Genomic DNA, 16,456 nt, shown 5'->3' with positions numbered 1-16,456 from the left:
TCCTTGTCCGACCCGTGTCTCCTACGTCCGACCCGTGTCTCCTTGTCCGACCCATACCAGTGTCTTCTACGTCCGACCCGTGTCTCCTTGTCCGACCCGTGTCTCCTTGTCCGACACGTGTCTCCTACGTCCGACACGTGTCTCCTTGTCCGACCCGTGTCTCCTACGTCCGACCCGTGTCTCCTTGTCCGACCCATACCAGTGTCTTCTACGTCCGACCAGTGTCTCCTACGTCCGACCCGTGTCTCCTACGTCCGACCCGTGTCTCCTACGTCCGACCAGTGTCTCCTACGTCCGACCCGTGTCCCCTACGTCCGACCCGTGTCCCCTACGTCCGACCCGTGTCTCCTACGTCCGACCCGTGTCTCCTACGTCCGACCCGTGTCTCCTACGTCCGACCCGTGTCTCCTACGTCCGACCCGTGTCTCCTACGTCCGACCAGTGTCTCCTACGTCCGACCCGTGTCCCCTACGTCCGACCCGTGTCCCCTACGTCCGACCCGTGTCTCCTACGTCCGAACCGTGTCTCCTACGTCCGACCCGTGTCTCCTACGTCCCACCCGTGTCCCCTACGTCCGACCCGTGTCCCCTACGTCTGACCCGTGTCTCCTACGTCCGAACCGTGTCTCCTACGTCCGACCCGTGTCCCCTACGTCCCACCCGTGTCTCCTACGTCCGACCCGTGTCTCCTACGTCCGACCCGTGTCTCCTACGTCCGACACGTGTCTCCTACGTCCGACCCGTGTCTCCTACGTACAAACCGTGTCCCCTACGTCCGACCCGTGTCTCCTACGTCCGACCCGTGTCTCCTACGTCCGACACGTGTCTCCTACGTCCGACCAGTGTCTCCTACGTCTGACCCGTGTCTCTTACGTCCGAACCGTGTCTCCTACGTCTGAACCGTGTCTCCTACGTCCGACCCGTGTCTCCTACGTCTGACCCGTGTCTCTTACGTCCGAACCGTGTCCCCTACGTCCGAACCGTGTCTCCTACGTCCGACCCGTGTCTCCTACGTCCGACCCGTGTCTCCTACGTCCGACCAGTGTCTCCTACGTCTGACCCGTGTCTCTTACGTCCGAACCGTGTCTCCTACGTCCGACCCGTGTCTCCTACGTCCGACCCGTGTCTCCTACGTCCAACCCGTGTCTCCTACGTCCGACCAGTGTCTCCTACGTCCGACCCGTGTCTCCTACGTCTGACCCGTGTCTTCTACGTCCAAACCGTGTCTCCTACGTCCTACCCTTACCAGTGTCCCCTACGTCCTACCCTTACCAGTGTCTCCTACGTCCGAACCGTGTCTCCTACGTCCGACCCGTGTCTCCTACGTCCGACACGTGTCTCCTACGTCCTACCCTTACCAGTGTCTCCTACGTCCTACCCGTACCAGTGTCTTCTACGTCCGACACGTGTCTCCTACGTCCGACCCGTGTCTCCTACGTCCGACCCGTGTCCCCTACGTCCGACACGTGTCCCCTACGTCCGACCCGTGTCTCCTACGTCCGACCCGTGTCTCCTACGTCCGACCCGTGTCTCCTACGTCCGACCCGTGTCTCCTACGTCCGACCCGTGTCTCCTACGTCCGACCCGTGTCTCCTACGTCCGACCAGTGTCTCCTACGTCCGACCCGTGTCTCCTACGTCCGACCCGTGTCTCCTACGTCCGACCCGTGTCTCCTTGTCCGACCCGTGTCTCCTACGTCCGACACGTGTCTCCTTGTCCGACCCGTGTCTCCTACGTCCGACCCGTGTCTCCTTGTCCGACCCGTGTCTCCTACGTCTGACCCGTGTCTCCTTGTCCGACCCATACCAGTGTCTTCTACGTCCGACCCGTGTCTCCTTGTCCGACCCGTGTCTCCTACGTCCGACCCGTGTCTCCTTGTCCGACCCGTGTCTCCTTGTCCGACCCGTGTCTCCTTGTCCGACCCGTACCAGTGTCTTCTACGTCCGACCCGTGTCTCCTTGTCCGACCCGTACCAGTGTCTTCTACGTCCGACCCGTGTCTCCTTGTCCGACCCGTACCAGTGTCTTCTACGTCCGACCCGTGTCTCCTTGTCCGACCCGTACCAGTGTCTTCTACGTCCGACCCGTACCAGTGTCTTCTACGTCCGACCCGTGTCTCCTTGTCCGACCCATACCAGTGTCTCCTACGTCCGACCCGTGTCTCCTTGTCCGACCCGTACCAGTGTCTCCTACGTCCGACCCCTGTCTCCTTGTCCGACCCGTGTCTCCTACGTCTGACCCGTGTCTCCTTGTCCGACCCGTACCAGTGTCTTCTACGTCCGACCCGTGTCTCCTTGTCCGACCCGTACCAGTGTCTCATACGTCCGACCCGTGTCTCCTTGTCTGACCCGTGTCTCCTTGTCCGACCCGTACCAGTGTCTTCTACGTCCGACCCGTGTCTCCTTGTCCGACCCGTACCAGTGTCTCCTACGTCCGACCCGTGTCTCCTTGTCCGACCCGTACCAGTGTCTTCTACGTCCGACCCGTGTCTCCTTGTCCGACCCGTACCAGTGTCTTCTACGTCCGACCCGTGTCTCCTTGTCCGACCCGTACCAGTGTCTTCTACGTCCGACCCGTGTCTCCTTGTCCGACCCGTACCAGTGTCTTCTACGTCCGACCCGTGTCTCCTTGTCCGACCCGTACCAGTGTCTTCTACGTCCGACCCGTGTCTCCTTGTCCGACCCATGTCTCCTACGTCAGACCCGTACCCTGGTCCTACAGGTCCTTTTGGTCTTAATGGTCCTGTTGAACTGGTTTTGTGGAAGATCCTATGGGATCGTAGTCTCGTGACCTTTACTCTGGTTCACGTTCTTCCCTTTTATAACCTTCAGTGTTTTGTTCGTATTATTTTTTTACATCAAGACAGTTTGTATTTGCTGTAACTGAAACACGTCAGCTTTAGTTTGCTGGGACGTCCCAGTGGTTAGTCCGCTGGGACGTCTCAGTGGTTAGTCCGCTGGGAAGTCCCAGTGGTTAGTCCGCTGGGACGTCCCAGTGGTTAGTCCGCTGGGACGTCTCAGTGGTTAGTCCGCTGGGACGTCTCAGTGGTTAGTCCGCTGGGAAGTCCCAGTGGTTAGTCCGCTGGGACGTCTCAGTGGTTAGTCCGCTGGGACGTCCCAGTGGTTAGTCCGCTGGGAAGTCCCAGTGGTTAGTCCGCTGGGACGTCCCAGTGGTTAGTCCGCTGGGACGTCTCAGTGGTTAGTCCGCTGGGAAGTCCCAGTGGTTAGTCCGCTGGGACGTCCCAGTGGTTAGTCCGCTGGGAAGTCCCAGTGGTTAGTCCGCTGGGAAGTCCCAGTGGTTAGTCCGCTGGGACGTCTCAGTGGTTAGTCCGCTGGGACGTCCCAGTGGTTAGTCCGCTGGGAAGTCCCAGTGGTTAGTCCGCTGGGACGTCCCAGTGGTTAGTCCGCTGGGACGTCTCAGTGGTTAGTCCGCTGGGACGTCTCAGTGGTTAGTCCGCTGGGACGTCCCAGTGGTTAGTCCGCTGGGACGTCCCAGTGGTTAGTCCGCTGGGAAGTCCCAGTGGTTAGTCCGCTGGGACGTCTCAGTGGTTATTCCGCTGGGAAGTCCCAGTGGTTAGTCCGCTGGGACGTCCCAGTGGTTAGTCCGCTGGGAAGTCCCAGTGGTTAGTCCGCTGGGACGTCCCAGTGGTTAGTCCGCTGGGACGTCTCAGTGGTTAGTCCGCTGGGACGTCTCAGTGGTTATTCCGCTGGGACGTCCCAGTGGTTAGTCCGCTGGGACGTCTCAGTGGTTAGTCCGCTGGGACGTCCCAGTGGTTAGTCCGCTGGGAAGTCCCAGTGGTTAGTCCGCTGGGACGTCCCAGTGGTTAGTCCGCTGGGAAGTCCCAGTGGTTAGTCCGCTGGGACGTCCCAGTGGTTAGTCCGCTGGGACGTCTCAGTGGTTAGTCCGCTGGGACGTCTCAGTGGTTATTCCGCTGGGACGTCCCAGCGGACTAACCACTGGGACGTCCCAGTGGTTAGTCCGCTGGGAAGTCCCAGTGGTTAGTCCGCTGGGACGTCCCAGTGGTTATTCCGCTGGGACGTCTCAGTGGTTAGTCCGCTGGGACGTCTCAGTGGTTAGTCCGCTGGGACGTCTCAGTGGTTATTCCGCTGGGACGTCTCAGTGGTTAGTCCGCTGGGACGTCTCAGTGGTTAGTCCGCTGGGACGTCTCAGTGGTTAGTCCGCTGGGACATCTCAGTGGTTAGTCCGCTGGGACGTCTCGGATCCATCCTGGTTCAAGTTTTCTCTGCAGTAATCTTGATGCATGTTTGTCTCTCTGCTCCTGTGTTCCAGTGGAGAACGGAGAACACTGCGACTTCACCGTCTTACGCAACATGCTGATCCGGTGAGACGCCGCCAACGCCTTTTCACACCAACAACTGTCTCCATTTTACAGTCCGACCGTGGATGAAACGCATGTTGATGTCAAACCTTGGAGTAGTTAATGAATGCTGAATTTTTGTAACTTTTCTCAGGTGGTGCAGCTGCAACTACAGTAAATTTACACTTTTTCATTTGTTTACAACCAGCAGAAGTTTCCAGCTCTGGTCTTCCAGTCCTGCAGGTTTTAGATGTTACTGCTCAGCAGCTCAAGTCATGTTGAGCCATTAATATGATTCAGGAAACATCCCAAACCTTCTGTCCAGCGGTCCTCCAGGACATCATCCATCCATTTTCCTAACCGCTTGTTCCCATCAAGGGTCACGGGGAAGCTGGAGTCTGTCCAAGCCATCACTGGGCGAGATGCAGAGAGAATCAAAGCTGATAAATCCTGCTTTTATCTTCCTGCTGCATGTGTACCAGGTTCTCTGATGTCTGCAGGAAGACTTTGTGTAAACTGTAGTTAAACCTGTCCTACAGGACTCACATGCAGGACCTGAAAGATGTCACCAACAACGTCCACTATGAGAACTACCGCAGTAAGAAACTAGCTGCCGTCACCTGTAACGGAGTGGACACCTCCAAGACTAAAGGCCAACTCACCAAGTAAGACTTCAGGATCTAATTGATCCTAAATCATCACGTCATGCAGCTAGAGACACACCTGAGGTTTTATGAGAATGTAACAGCAGTTTGATGCTGGTCTTTAACCTTCATCTGGTTTTAGCAGGAGTCCTCTGGCTCAGATGGAGGAGGAGCGCAGAGAGCATGTGATGAAGATGAAGAAAATGGAGGCAGAGATGGAACAAGTCTTTGAAATGAAGGTTAAAGAGAAGAAGCAGAAACTGAAGGATTCAGAGGCCGAGGTTGGTTCATACAGATCACTGAAAACCAGCACAGACGGTGAAATAAAAACCGACGTTGAACCTTCATGCAGCGTCTGCTGTTTAGTTCAAAATCAGCTGCAAATGTTCTGGTGAAGGTCAAACATTGGCAGTTTTCCAGTCAACAAACGTTGGCCTGGCAAGATTTATGTTGTAGAAGTTTACAAATGCACAACAAAAGAAACATGTAGATGTCAGAGCAGGAGTTGCACGAAGATCTACATACATGTGGAAAAACTCTTGGACTAAGAAACTACACAGACCAGCAGGTGACGATCTTCAGATTCATGAAGGGACTAAAGATGAATTTCTGGCATGTCTGTTTAGAAAACAACTAAATATCAAGTGTTTTTTAGAGCGGTGATGCTTTTGTCCCGATCGATTTAAATTGCGTTTCTCACGATTCTTCGATATTGCTGATTTTTGTTGACAAAAACCCCAAAAAATGTACAAAACTTTTTTTGCTTGGGATTTTCTTGATTTCAGTCAGGAAGAAACAACACAGCAGCCAGACCATCGTTCTGCTGCTATAACGCCCAAGAAGCCGAGGAAAAAGACCAATAAAAATGACAACAATTTTACAATTGGATTATTTGTATTTATTTGAAAAACAATTGTCAACAAAAAAATCTATTTTAAAATTGTGAAGCAAAAATCCCAATATTTGACTTTTTACATTCGATTTCCCACCCCTTGTTATTTTTATTATTCTATTCTATTCTACTGTCATTTAGTAGACATTTTCCTCCAAAAATGGACTCAAGAAAGCCAACTGGGACAATCCGATCTTAAGAACTTCAGGCCGATTTCCAAACTGCCCTTTCCAGTTGGAAAAGGTGGCAGCAAAGCAACTGACTCCATGTTTAGAGTTAAAAAACATGTATGACACCTTTCAGTCAGCGTTTTGTAAATATCACTCTACAGAAACAGCATTACTGAAAGTGTCCAGTGACTTCATGATGTCTGCTGATCCAGGGAGATGGACAGTATTGGTTCTGCTGGATCTGTCTTCGGCCTTGGACACCGTCGACCATATCTTAATTGAAAGGCTGCAGAACCTGATTGGGATGTCTGGTCCAGTTTTACAGTGGTTTATCTCATTCCTAGTGGGTAGATGCTTTCGTGTTTCTGCCAACCACATACTCTCTAAGCCTGGTAGATTGTTGTGTGGTGTTCCTCAGGGCTCCGTGTTGGGACAGCTTCTGTTCTTATTGTCCATCCTTCCTCTTGATCAGATTATCCAGCAGTGTAAGGATGTTTCCTATCACTTAGTCACTGGTGACCTCTAACTGTACTGTTTATTGAAAGCTTCTGAAACCCACCAATACTCCTCCTTACTAAACTGTCTTTCTAAAGTAAAACAGTGGTTAAGCGATAACAGTCTCGAGCTAAACTCCGATAAGACTGAGACACTTGTTATTGCTCCAGACGGTGAAATCCCCAACATAAAGCAACATGTAGGCAACCTGAGCTCTTCAGCCAAGCCTAAGCTGAGAAACCTAGGGGTAATATACGATGAAACCATGTCATTAAAGCATCATTCAAGACAGTTGGTTAAAAATAGCTTTTTTCAGCTACGTAATATCGCAAAGCCGAGACCAATGATGTCTAAGCGAGAGCTCGAAATGATTATACACGCATTTGTGTCCTCATTGCAACAGCTTATTTACATGCCTAACCATGAAAGCCCTGGCTCGTCTTCAGACTGTGCAGAACTTAGCATCGAGGCTTCTGACTGGAACCAGCAGGAGAACCCACATCACACCCGTGTTAAAGTCTCTTCACTGGCTCTGGATGAACATCGTATTCGTTTTAAAATCCTGGTTTCCCAGCCCTACATGGACAGGGTCCTAGTTACACTGAGGATTTAGTTAAGCCCTACAGTCCGGCTCGAAGTCTGAGGTCGACCGGGAAACACCTGCTGATGGTTCCACGAACCCGTATTAAAACCCGGTGAGACCGTTCTATTAAAGCTGTCGCTCCCCGTCTCTGGAATGAGCTTCTCCAGGATCTGCACTCTCTGGACTCAGTAGATGCTTTTTAAAAACCTCTTAAAAACATATTTGTTCAGGCGTTTTAGCTCCGAAAAGACTCGGTGACACTGCTGTGTATTTATACGGTTTTTATTTTTTATTTCTTTTTCCCACGTTGCAGGTTTCTTATGTTTTATTGTTGTGAAGCACTTTGTGACCTTGTGTCTATGAAAAGCGCTATATAAATAAAGTTTAACTTATAAAATCACAAAGTTATCTGAGAGTATGGAAACGTTAAAATATGAGAAACATTTTATCCCATAAAATGGTCCAGTTGGACACCGTTGTTTCAGTCCTTAGTTGTGTCGAAGAGCAGGACGAATCTTTCTAACTCATTCTGATGAGTAGAAGAAAAAACTCGGTGCAGAACAGCTGAGTCTGCAGCTTAAAGCAGATCAGGACTCTGCAGGTCGGACAGAGGTCGGCAGGTCGTTCCACCATCCTGGAACAACAGAGGAAAAGAGTCTGCTGGTGGTTTAGTCCCACGTAGTCATGGTAACGCTAGGCGTCTTCTACTGGTGGAGCGTAGCTGTGGAGAGGGAGTGCAGCTCTGGATGGAGGAGTGAAGGTAGACGGGAGACGTTTGACTTGTTGTGTAAACCAGAAGCAGAGCTTTGAATCTGATGCTCTGCAGCTGCGATGAGTTTAAGGGACTGATGTTTCGTCCTCAGCTGGAAAGACGGCATGAACAGATGAAGAGAAACTTGGAGGCGCAGTATAAAGAGCTGGAGGAGAAGAGGAGGGTGTTTGAGGAGGAGAAGACCAACTGGGAGGCTCAGCAGAGGATCCTGGAACAGCAGAAAGTGGATGCCTCCAAGTCAGTGATGCACATGACAACTTTATTCAGATCAAACTTTAAAAACAACACAGTTGACAAAAGCTGCAACATTGAAAACTTTTTTTTTAAAAATCAGGTGGAAAATGGACGTCTTGTTTCTGTCAGCTCATCTGTTTTCATTTGTTAATGTAACAGAATCTTTTGCATTCTGACTGGTTTAATATACGATGGCTTGTTTTTCGTTTGGTCCTAAAACTAAACATAAAATAAACGTGATTTGCATGTGACAAGTCAGAATGAAGTGCAAAACATCTCACGTGTATGTTATTGGGTGCAAGTTGATGACATCAGTTTAGGAAAGATGTCTGTATGATAGCATTAAAACAAAACTGTGTTACTTTTAGATTTATTCACGTTGAAACAGTGTTTAAAAGATAATAACCATAAAACCCATTTTCCTTGTCCAACGTCCCGAAGATAAACACTGAACCAATGCACCTAAACGCGTCTCCACGTGCATGACACATCTAAAGAGTTTAAACCTGAAATCAGTACATTTAAGTATATGAGCATATATTTATGGTTTCACATCACATTTAATTTCAACTTCTTGATGGTGAATCGCAACTGCAATGTAAATATTAAACCTTTAAAAAAGCTGCCTAATTTTTTGTAAATCTGAAAATACTCTTATCAAGACAAGAACTTAACATATATATATATATATATATATATATATATATATATATATATATATACATATATATATATATATATATATGTATAAATACACACGTATACTACACTCATCAACATGGGCCAAAATAAAAGAGAAAAGGTGTTTGATGTTAATTGATTCAGATGAGCTGATCATTTTTTACAGAATCATTTAAACACATTTTTGTTTTTATATTTTTTCTTACAATCAAACATGTTTTCTTTTTTTCTTGCAGAACGATGGAAAAGAACAAGAAGAAAGGAAAAATCTTCTGAACAGCAAAGCAATTTGTCCTTTTTGTCTTCATCTCCCATATGGAGGCGGAACCCTTCTAACCCTCCCGACCAATCAGAAACAACCCCGCCATGAGTCATGTGTTGATGGGCGTTACTCCACCCATCAACACGTATACACCACCTCCCAGCAGGCGTTACTCCACCCATCCACACGTATACACCACCTCCCAGCAGGCGTTACTCCACCCATCCACACGTATACACCACCTCCCAGCAGGCGTTACTCCACCCATCAACACGTATACACCACCTCCCAGCAGGCGTTACTCCACCCATCCACACGTATACACCACCTCCCAGCAGGCGTTACTCCACCCATCAACACGTATACACCACCTCCCAGCAGGCGTTACTCCACCCATCAACACGTATACACCACCTCCCAGCAGGCGTTACTCCACCCATCAACACGTATACACCACCTCCCAGCAGACATTACTCCACCCATCAACACGTATACACCACCTCCCAGCAGGCGTTACTCCACCCATCCACACGTATACACCACCTCCCAGCAGGCGTTACTCCACCCATCAACACGTACACACCACCTCCCAGCAGGCGTTACTCCACCCATCAACACGTACACACCACCTCCCAGCAGGCGTTACTCCACCCATCAACACGTATACACCACCTCCCAGCAGACGTTACTCCACCCATCAACACGTACACACCACCTCCCAGCAGGCGTTACTCCACCCATCAACACGTATACACCACCTCCCAGCAGACGTTACTCCACCCATCAACACGTATACACCACCTCCCAGCAGACGTTACTCCACCCATCAACACGTACACACCACCTCCCAGCAGGCGTTACTCCACCCATCAACACGTACACACCACCTCCCAGCAGGCGTTACTCCACCCATCAACACGTACACACCACCTCCCAGCAGGCGTTACTCCACCCATCAACACGTATACACCACCTCCCAGCAGACGTTACTCCACCCATCAACACGTACACACCACCTCCCAGCAGGCGTTACTCCACCCATCAACACGTACACACCACCTCCCAGCAGGCGTTACTCCACCCATCAACACGTACACACCACCTCCCAGCAGGCGTTACTCCACCCATCAACACGTATACACCACCTCCCAGCAGACGTTACTCCACCCATCAACACGTACACACCACCTCCCAGCAGGCGTTACTCCACCCATCAACACGTACACACCACCTCCCAGCAGGCGTTACTCCACCCATCAACACGTACACACCACCTCCCAGCAGGCGTTACTCCACCCATCAACACGTATACACCACCTCCCAGCAGACGTTACTCCACCCATCAACACGTACACACCACCTCCCAGCAGGCGTTACTCCACCCATCAACACGTATACACCACCTCCCAGCAGGCGTTACTCCACCCATCAACACGTACACACCACCTCCCAGCAGGCGTTACTCCACCCATCAACACGTATACACCACCTCCCAGCAGGCGTTACTCCACCCATCAACATGTATACACCACCTCCCAGCAGGCGTTACTCCACCCATCAACACGTATACACCACCTCCCAGCAGGCGTTACTCCACCCATCAACATGTATACACCACCTCCCAGCAGGCGTTACTCCACCCATCAACACGTACACACCACCTCCCAGCAGGCGTTACTCCACCCATCAACACGTACACACCACCTCCCAGCAGGCGTTACTCCACCCATCAACACGTACACACCACCTCCCAGCAGGCGTTACTCCACCCATCAACACGTATACACCACCTCCCAGCAGATGTTACTCCACCCATCCACACGTATACACCACCTCCCAGCAGGCGTTACTCCACCCATCAACACGTATACACCACCTCCCAGCAGGCGTTACTCCACCCATCAACACGTATACACCACCTCCCAGCAGACGTTACTCCACCCATCCACACGTATACACCACCTCCCAGCAGACGTTACTCCACCCATCAACACGTATACACCACCTCCCAGCAGGCGTTACTCCACCCATCCACACGTATACACCACCTCCCAGCAGACGTTACTCCACCCATCCACACGTATACACCACCTCCCAGCAGGCGTTACTCCACCCATCAACACGTACACACCACCTCCCAGCAGGCGTTACTCCACCCATCAACACGTATACACCACCTCCCAGCAGGCGTTACTCCACCCATCCACACGTATACACCACCTCCCAGCAGGCGTTACTCCACCCATCAACACGTACACACCACCTCCCAGCAGGCGTTACTCCACCCATCCACACGTATACACCACCTCCCAGCAGGCGTTACTCCACCCATCAACACGTACACACCACCTCCCAGCAGGCGTTACTCCACCCATCAACACGTACACACCACCTCCCAGCAGGCGTTACTCCACCCATCAACACGTACACACCACCTCCCAGCAGGCGTTACTCCACCCATCAACACGTATACACCACCTCCCAGCAGGCGTTACTCCACCCATCAACACGTACACACCACCTCCCAGCAGGCGTTACTCCACCCATCAACACGTACACACCACCTCCCAGCAGGCGTTACTCCACCCATCAACACGTATACACCACCTCCCAGCAGGCGTTACTCCACCCATCAACACGTATACACCACCTCCCAGCAGGCGTTACTCCACCCATCAACACGTACACACCACCTCCCAGCAGGCGTTACTCCACCCATCAACACGTATACACCACCTCCCAGCAGGCGTTACTCCACCCATCAACACGTACACACCACCTCCCAGCAGGCGTTACTCCACCCATCAACACGTACACACCACCTCCCAGCAGGCGTTACTCCACCCATCAACACGTATACACCACCTCCCAGCAGACGTTACTCCACCCATCCACACGTATACACCACCTCCCAGCAGGCGTTACTCCACCCATCAACACGTATACACCACCTCCCAGCAGGCGTTACTCCACCCATCAACATGTACACACCACCTCCCAGCAGGCGTTACTCCACCCATCAACACGTACACACCACCTCCCAGCAGGCGTTACTCCACCCATCAACACGTACACACCACCTCCCAGCAGGCGTTACTCCACCCATCAACACGTACACACCACCTCCCAGCAGGCGTTACTCCACCCATCAACACGTACACACCACCTCCCAGCAGGCGTTACTCCACCCATCAACACGTACACACCACCTCCCAGCAGGCGTTACTCCACCCATCAACACGTACACACCACCTCCCAGCAGGCGTTACTCCACCCATCAACACGTACACACCACCTCCCAGCAGGCGTTACTCCACCCATCAACACGTATACACCACCTCCCAGCAGATGTTACTCCACCCATCCACACGTATACACCACCTCCCAGCAGGCGTTACTCCACCCATCAACACGTATACACCACCTCCCAGCAGGCGTTACTCCACCCATCAACACGTATACACCACCTCCCAGCAGGCGTTACTCCACCCATCAACACGTATACACCACCTCCCAGCAGGCGTTACTCCACCCATCAACACGTATACACCACCTCCCAGCAGGCGTTACTCCACCCATCAACACGTATACACCACCTCCCAGCAGGCGTTACTCCACCCATCAACACGTATACACCACCTCCCAGCAGGCGTTACTCCACCCATCAACACGTACACACCACCTCCCAGCAGGCGTTACTCCACCCATCAACACATACACACCACCTCCCAGCAGGCGTTACTCCACCCATCAACACGTATACACCACCTCCCAGCAGATGTTACTCCACCCATCCACACGTATACACCACCTCCCAGCAGGCGTTACTCCACCCATCAACACGTATACACCACCTCCCAGCAGGCGTTACTCCACCCATCAACACGTATACACCACCTCCCAGCAGGCGTTACTCCACCCATCAACACGTATACACCACCTCCCAGCAGGCGTTACTCCACCCATCAACACGTATACACCACCTCCCAGCAGGCGTTACTCCACCCATCAACACGTATACACCACCTCCCAGCAGGCGTTACTCCACCCATCAACACGTACACACCACCTCCCAGCAGGCGTTACTCCACCCATCAACACGTACACACCACCTCCCAGCAGGCGTTACTCCACCCATCAACACGTACACACCACCTCCCAGCAGGCGTTACTCCACCCATCAACACGTATACACCACCTCCCAGCAGGCGTTACTCCACCCATCAACACGTACACACCACCTCCCAGCAGGCGTTACTCCACCCATCAACACTACGGATGGTAAATGAAGTATGAAGGCAGCAGAGAAACTAAAGTTTTCGTGCTGTTATAAGGTTCGTTTACAAGGTCCAATAAAAACAGTTTTTATTGCGTTACCTGCATGGTGGGTGTTGTTATCAACATAAACTCTGATGTTCTGGTTTGTTTTTATATTTTCTGTTGGGACCAAACCACCAAACATTTTAAATGTTCAGAGATGGTTTGGAAACAAAACTAAATGTAACCAAAAGCTTAAATTAACACTCAGAATATTGTTCCTGTGGTTTAATGTTCTTCCCTCACTTGTTTGTTTTTTTCCGATGATGAGAGAGCGTTTACCGAAAAACAATTAAAATTTCGTTTCCTTAAACTAGTTAATATAGTTTGCTAGTTTTTTCCTTTGCTAGTTTTCAGACATTTCAAATTTACAAAGGGACGTGAATTATTGATCTTCTTTTGATGTACATATTAGAGGCTTTTAATATTTTCTATCTCATTTATGTCCTCAGATTATTCCAAGGCAGAAAATGTACTAAGATTTTAATGGAGATTCATACTTTGGATAATTTGTTTTTTCTAAAATAATTTAAGGAGTTTTTTTTTTTCAAAATACAGAAAGCTGTGTTTTTTATTTTTGGTTCAGTTTATGTTTTCTGATAAACTCTGAAGTCGTTATTTTAAGGGGCTGACAGTATTATGTGTGATAATAATGACAGTAATAATATGCCAGTGAAAACACCGTCTCAGGACTGCTCCAATATCCATCATTTATCTGATAAATAATATTCCTACAAGGTTTGTAACTGTTAAAAAAAACTCAACATGTGTAATGGATTTTTTGTCATTTATTTTTAGTATTTTTGCTTCTGTTTTCCCCTTTGTCCGTCTCTAACCGTATGCTTAATAATCTTAAAAGTTGTGCTTTAATTTTTGTTGTGTACATTCACATAAAATCATTTTAATTGTTTTTATTGGATTAAAGAATTTAAAACTAATAACCATCAGTTTGTTATTTTTTTTTGTTTTTTTTTTAAGATTCTTAAGTTCTTTTTGCTTCTTTTAAACTGTCCTGTCCAGCATCTCAGCATACAGAACAGCAATCTCTCCGCCATATTTTTGCCAGACAGATTCACTCTCAAGGGAGACATCTCGTGTATATAGCTGCCCTCGATAATCTGAATATTTTTATGATTATTATGTTTTTTGTGTAATCATCCTCAATCTTGATATGGCCGTGCTGGACCTGGCAGGGGAAGAGGAAAAAAGAAGTTGAAGAGGGAGAAAGAAAAGAAAGGTATGTCTAAGCTGTGCAGCCTATTATCTTTAACGTTAATCCGTGATCCAATGTCGGAGCGACAGTGGGAGTTTATTATTAATTTGCTGTGTCCTTAGACAAGCGGACGACCTCGGGGCACCACCCAGCCCTAAATCTGTGGTACGGTCAGGCAGGGAATACCGTAAGATGACAAAGATATTTGTCTCAGAACAGATAACCATCAGCCTCAGAATATGCTTACTGGATCAATTCTAGTCAGAGAACAAATCACTTCACAAAGATCGATCGCGCTACCACGACTTCTTAAGAATTATTGTTAAAACCACACCAGTTAAAATCAACACACACAAATGATATTGATCAGATAAACCAGAAATAGCGGGCAGCAAGCATCAAATAATAATTTAGCTGAGATAAGAGAGTGAGAGTATGAAAAACTCGAGCCGAGCCAACAGCCAAAATTAAAAAATTAAATTTCCCAAAGTAAAGTTAGATAAGTAGTTTACATGCTTGAACAACTAGGGAGGTTGGAAAGATGGCAAGTTTACTGAAATGAACTAGCCTGATATCAGGGTAGACTATCAAGCGGATCGGTACCGTGTGGAGGTGGGTTTAAAAGGGCAGCTTCAGGGCCCACTAAATTATCTGCTGACTGAGACACCACCTTAATCGGAATCGAAGCAAATGGGTCATCCTTACTTCAGCGCACGGTGGTCGGGAACCCAATCCACTTGGCCAGTCGAATAGAAACCCAGTGGTTGGACTGTGGTACTCGCCAGATAGACCTCTGCAGAAACCAAGAACCCGTCTGGTTCGGCGTCTGAAGCTGGACCCAACTCCGATAAGAATCCATGGGTTGCGGGTGCCAGCAAAGTCCTGGGATCATTGGATAAAGTAACATGCGGATCGTCCGTACGTTACCAATCACAAACTTGGTTTGACTGGGAGGGCGACTTCGATGATGTCCCAAAAGCAAAAACATTGTTTAACCAAAACTGGGTGAGGTTTTGGTGTTAAGCGAGTCGAGCAAGCAGAATTACTTGTAATAAAAACACACAAACACAGCGCCGGACGAAACAAAAGAAAAAAAAACAAGATTAAAAGCGAACACAAAACCAAAACAAAAGAGGAGAAGCTGATGACCAAAAAAAAAAAAAAAAAAAACCAGAATAAAAGAGTAAAAAGAAGAGAATAAAAGAGAGGGTTCTGCCAGCACACTGGGGTGGACTTTAGGTTATCCAATCAGAGCGCAGGGATGTCCAGCAGAACATGGGGTCTCAAAGTTAGGTCAAAATACTAAGTTCTTAGGGGATTAAATTTAACATTTTTCCAACCTGAAACATGTCTTGAAACATTAAACCAGGAACCCAGCAGGGACCCCCATGGGGGTCTGTCTGCAGTATTGAGATGGATCTGAATTTTATGGCTTCCATGAATCTCTGTTTCGGAGACACGTGGAGGGACTTCCTTTGAAGTAGAAAATCCTGAGTTCTTATCAGTTCGGCCTTGGGAGGTTGCTACAGCTGCTAAAGTCACAGTATCAGCAAAATAATATAAACTACTACAGTGCTGCAATACAACAAGACATAAGTAGAATAGTGACAATATATAAAACAAAAATATAAATAAAACAACAATTCCAATAGCAACCGTTATTAAACATACCTACAGAGAGTCATCAGCAACATTTAGTAGGAAGCAGATGGGAAGATGAGCGCATGTGGGCGTGCACGTGTGACTGTTCAACCTGTGATCATGCAATCAAAGATCAGCTGAGTGCTTGTAGGGGAGCACGACCACGACCCGAGGTGTAGGGGAGGAAGCCAAGGCCCCCAGGGCCCGGCAAGCCCACCGCGCACAGAGCCCGGGCA

General features: G+C 49.4%; 1 protein-coding gene across 1 annotated transcript in view; it reads left to right on the top strand.

The window, feature by feature from the left end:
- LOC306771054 (septin-7-like) overlaps positions 1–9,231 on the top strand; it is a 91,183-nt gene extending 81,952 nt beyond the window's left edge. Inside the window, exons 9-13 of the mRNA XM_079260087.1 lie at positions 4,289–4,340; positions 4,856–4,981; positions 5,106–5,241; positions 7,964–8,109; positions 9,024–9,231. Of these exons, the coding sequence (XP_079116213.1) occupies positions 4,289–4,340; positions 4,856–4,981; positions 5,106–5,241; positions 7,964–8,109; positions 9,024–9,063 (500 nt within the window). The 3' untranslated portion in view covers positions 9,064–9,231. The remainder of the gene's footprint in view (positions 1–4,288; positions 4,341–4,855; positions 4,982–5,105; positions 5,242–7,963; positions 8,110–9,023) is intronic.
- The last annotated feature ends 7,225 nt before the right edge of the window (positions 9,232–16,456 follow it).

Source organism: Telmatherina bonti (genome assembly GCF_933228915.1).
Source record: "Telmatherina bonti genome assembly, chromosome: 2".
NCBI classification, from domain to species: Eukaryota; Metazoa; Chordata; class Actinopteri; order Atheriniformes; family Telmatherinidae; genus Telmatherina; species Telmatherina bonti.
The sequence above is the reverse complement of the archived record's forward strand: the minus strand, read 5'-3'. Positions and strand labels throughout refer to the sequence as shown.